The 4,648-nt window shown below is 40.6% G+C and overlaps 1 protein-coding gene across 1 annotated transcript in view; it reads right to left on the reverse strand.

The window, feature by feature from the left end:
• rerg (RAS-like, estrogen-regulated, growth inhibitor) overlaps nt 1–4,648 on the reverse strand; it is a 48,312-nt gene that overhangs the window by 35,445 nt on the left and 8,219 nt on the right. Inside the window, exon 2 of the mRNA XM_037981282.1 lies at nt 772–925. Coding sequence (XP_037837210.1) covers nt 772–832 — 61 coding nt within the window. The 5' untranslated portion in view covers nt 833–925. The remainder of the gene's footprint in view (nt 1–771; nt 926–4,648) is intronic.

The raw sequence follows: 4,648 nt of genomic DNA on the forward strand, positions 1-4,648 counted from the left end.
GTGACGTCACGTGTCTTCTTCCTGAGTTATTTGGGGTTATTTTGTATTCCACGCTACACAAACCCACAAAGAAGAGACTAGACCGCAGAAACGGTGGCGAATCACTTTAGAAACAATAAATATTGGGTTAAAGTTGCGGGAAAGTTGCAGTGTTTTGGGCAAAGTTGCAAAAAGCTGCGACATGTTGAAGCCAAATCATCTGTTTGGTTATAATATATGAAGACGACAGAAAACCTGGAAATGTTGGTACATAAAGCTGATTCTCCTCCTTTTAGCGGCATCTTGTTTAACTTTAATGAACGTTGTGGCGCGCCAACAACCTTGGGCCATTCTGGAGCCCAAATATGAACACTAGCATTCTTTCTTTCCTGTTTTTGAGTTTAATGGCGGAAGGCATCCTTTAAGTTGGATTACCGCCTCCTTTAAACACCTGAAGCCAAATGGGCTTCCTGTTATTTTACATTCATTATCGCAAAGAGAGAAAAATACTCAACAACACCGGCTGACTCATTGTAAACAATGTGGACCGCACGCTTATTACTCAGTGTAGTTTGTTTGTAAGACCAAAAAATAATAATAATAAAACAACCCACATCCACATTTCGAACAACTAAAATCAGCTGCAAAGAAAATGCTGTAAAAAAGGCGTCAGTGCAACAGTTTGGTTGTATTTTGACCAAATCGGAACAATAAAACAGGAACCTTTAAGCATCAAATTGAGTAAAATCACCCATTTTTCTCGTTTAAAGAGTAGAAAATCTGAAAATGTACCTGACTTGCCCACGCCCGCTTTGCCGAAGACCGCCAGCTTGACCTCCGGGCTTTTGGCCATGACGGCGGCTGCGAGCGGTGAAGCTGAGTAAGCCAATCGGTGAGCTCAGAGTTCAGCCGACCATCGTCTCGTCCGTGCGGCAGGAAGCAGCATCTGAGGAGACGGGTTGACGAACAGAAATGCGTTTTAGTTGAGCCGATAATCAGACGCAGGCTGGAGTGGCGGCTCAACATAATGAATATATATAATAAATGGTTTCCAGCAGCTTAAAACGCCTCATTTCTAGGAGCTCTGTGTTCCCAGCCAGGAGATGATTGTTCTTTTTTTGTCAGGACTGGCATTAATATTAGGACAAAGGCAGTTTTTTTGTGATTCAGGTATTAAAAGACTAATATTCCAAACCTGGCGCAGCATGGCTCAGTCGGATAACAGAGAGCGAAACAACAAATGGCTGCTGAAGTCTAATCAAACAAATCCCTTTGTATCTTTCAGTGTTGAAGCACACCAGGTGAAAATATAATTATGTAGCACCCATGGTATGCTTTCAAGAGAAGGCAACTTTTAAATTGCTTCTCAGCTTCAGAGACATGAAAATATGACTTCATTATACAACTATGACTAATTCAGTACATTTATTTTTAATGCTTATTGAAGACCGGCTGTAGTTTTATTAGAATTTCATATAAAAAGGAAACGGCTCTTAGGGGTTTGTGAGATTAGTCTAAATAATGTTCCCTGTGATATTCAGCTTGGCTCACCTTTGGAGAACTGTTGTTACTTCTGTTATCAGGTATTTATAATCTAAAATAAAAATAAGAGCCCCATCACAGAAGGTAGGTAGGTCAGTTGGCTTATAGGTAACTAGATAAGGTAGGTTGGTCAAAAGGTACCTGGTAGGCAGGTATGTAAGTAACTAGATCGGCTGGAAGGTTTGTAGGTAGGTCAGTTTCTCAGTTGATAGGTTGGTTAGTGGTATGTTGGTTGATTAGTAGATAGGTTCAACCTAAGAACTGTTCTAAAGTCAACAGGTAGGTTGGTTGGTTGACAGGTAGATAAGTAGGTAGGCTGGTCCTAAGGTCAACTGATAGATAAGTAGGTAGGTTGGTTGATTGGTAGGTATGGAGGTAAGTTGATTGGTAGGTCAGCCACTTGGTTGGTAGGTTGGTCCTAAAGTTGGTTCTAAAGTTAACATTGGGTCATTTGATTAAGTACTGTAGGTAGATAAGTATGAAAGTCAGGTGGTCAATGGCTATGGGTGAGTTAGTCAGCCATTCAATAATAGGTAGGTTGCTTGCTTAGTTGGTTGATGAGGAGGTTGGTCAATCAACAGCTAGGTAGATCAGACAGAAGGTCAGTGGGTAGGTTGGTCAGTTATTTGGTTGTTAGATAGGTTGGTCAGTTGGTTAATTGTTAGGTAGGAAGGTCAACAGGTAGATTGGTTGGTTGATAGGTGGAAAAATAGGTAGATCTCTAGGCAAGTCGGTCAGTCAGTAACTCTGTGGGTCAGTCATAAGGTTAGTTGGTTGGTAGGTAGGTAAGTCACTGATCTGAGTAGGTAGGTTAGTCTTTAGATTGATAGGTAGATCAACAGGTAGGTCAGTAGATTAAATATGTAGGTAATTGGTCAGAATTTAGTTGGTAGGTAGGTAGATGCATGTTCGCTCAACACTTTGTCCAGTTAGAACTTAAACTTATTAGGAGTGTTTCTATTCTGCCACCTGTAAATGTTATTTATAAAAAACATTTTGCGCCCGCGCAGCCCCACATCATCACACTCTCACCGTCGTGCTTTACTGCCAGCACTAAGCATACGGCGTGGATTCACACCAAGCACGTTGGACTCCATCTGAGACCATTTTCTGAAAGTTTTTTCCCCCTGGATGATGTTCAAAGCAGCTGAAATCATGTAGAGTCTTTTAGGGGATGTCTAAGTTGTCACAAAAGCTCCCATTTTGACTGACATCTTCTGTCTGAACCTTAAAGCCAGTTTTATTTTTGGTTATTGAAGCAGCGCAGCGTCTGCGGCGTCGTTTAGGAGAATTACGGCTGCAGATCTGATTAGGGTCACCGCGGCTCGTTTCACTACCTCCTGATTACCGCTGCCACTGCATCCAGCCTGTAATCGCTCACTAATTTCTCCTATTTCCTTTCCCATCGCTCGTAGATCTAAATCTGAGGAGATTCTGGTGTTTTGAGTCCGTGTTTTTAAAGAAAGGGACTCGCACTAATATGAAGTTAAAATTTAACATTACAGCTGAAACACGGCGAATGCTTCCTATCTGGGTTTGTTTAAGATTGAATCACCTGGAGCTGATGGCTTTCCCATCTTTATCTGTTCCTCCGCAGCAGAGAACGGATCCAAAACCCACAAATCAACAAGGCTTCGGTTTCAAACACCAGACTGAGCTTAATGCAGAGCAGAGGTTTGGTGTCGGGGTGAGTTTGGGACTCGCCGACTTGATGAAAAAATGTGGAAGGGAGATAAAGAAAGCAGGAGACGGGCGACGAGGAGCGACGCAGGCCAGGAGTGGAAAAATTGCTCTTTGAAAAAAGAAAACAAAAGCGCAGCCCGTTCAAACAGCCCGGCTGAAGTCTGTTTGATAAGAAAACAGGCCGCGGTGAAGTTTTCTCGCCAGATAATTAAGTCGAAACCTCCGTCCTGACGCTGCTCTGGTTTCTCCTCCAACTTTTACTGATAAACAAACACAGACGGCCGTCTAATTGAAATCTATAATCACGCTGGCTCCAGAGGGACGACCTGAGAGGCTCGAGAAAAGTCACTTTTCATTTAAAAGCGAAGCCGTTTGCATCAACTGATGATAAAAAAGGTTAAACTCCGCCAAAATCAAACGTCAGAACAAGACTGAAACACGCTGAACATACATCCTGTTTTAACTTGAGAACAGATTTGTATGTGTTAGAAATGACTCTCAGCTACTACCACACCACTTAGCTCGCTAACTGTAAAACTGACCGAGTTACTGCAAAGTATTACAATAAATATGCAATCCCACCAGGATTTCGCGGGCATTTTTTGTGATTGTTGGGGCTAAAATGCCTGATTTCGTGGGGCATTTTCCTAAAAGTTGAGTTTTTTTTTTTTACTAAAATCAATAAAAACCATAACTTTTAATCTATAAACCAAAAATCCTTCCTAGTTTTGTAAGATAATTCCCAACAAACATGGACATTCTCAAAAGGTGCTTTATTTGAGAACTTTGATAGCTTCTAAACTGACATTCATGAGCATTACTGGATTGTCCCTGGTCTGCAGCTCTCCTCACATGTTTTNCACTCAGACAGATAAGATAGAAGGCCAATTGCTTAACCCCAGGGTTTAGAAAAAGAGCACTAAATGAAGCTCATGGATTGAACAAAACACCTGCAGCTGATGGTACCCATCTTCAGACGATATGACGAAGAATTCTGTTAAATTATGTGTCATTAGCACTCAATTTAATCTAAAACCACCTATTAGGCCAGAAAAGGGGGTGTTTCCTTGGACAATGTTTGAATTAACTTAGATAATTTTCTTGATAATCAGATGTAAACTTCAAATTATAACTTATTTAAATAAAATAGTTTTTAAGGTTTTGGTTCTTCTTTTAGGATTAAAAATGTCTTCTTATGAACTGGTTTTGAAATTGTTTTGCACAGGCAACACAGCTTTAAAATCTATTGACTTTAATTGGAGGATCTATGTGCGAGAAGCTAAGGGTTAGATTAATCAGACTAAAGATTATACCTAATTTAAATGACCAAAAACTAAACACTGGGATTGTTTCTGTCTGTTCATTTTTCCTTCATTATAACTTACTTTCTTCAACACCACTAAAACTTATTGCCAGTTATGTGTCTGCATATTTTACAGCTCAT

Source organism: Kryptolebias marmoratus, linkage group LG18 (genome assembly GCF_001649575.2).
Source record: "Kryptolebias marmoratus isolate JLee-2015 linkage group LG18, ASM164957v2, whole genome shotgun sequence".
NCBI lineage: Eukaryota > Metazoa > Chordata > Actinopteri > Cyprinodontiformes > Rivulidae > Kryptolebias > Kryptolebias marmoratus.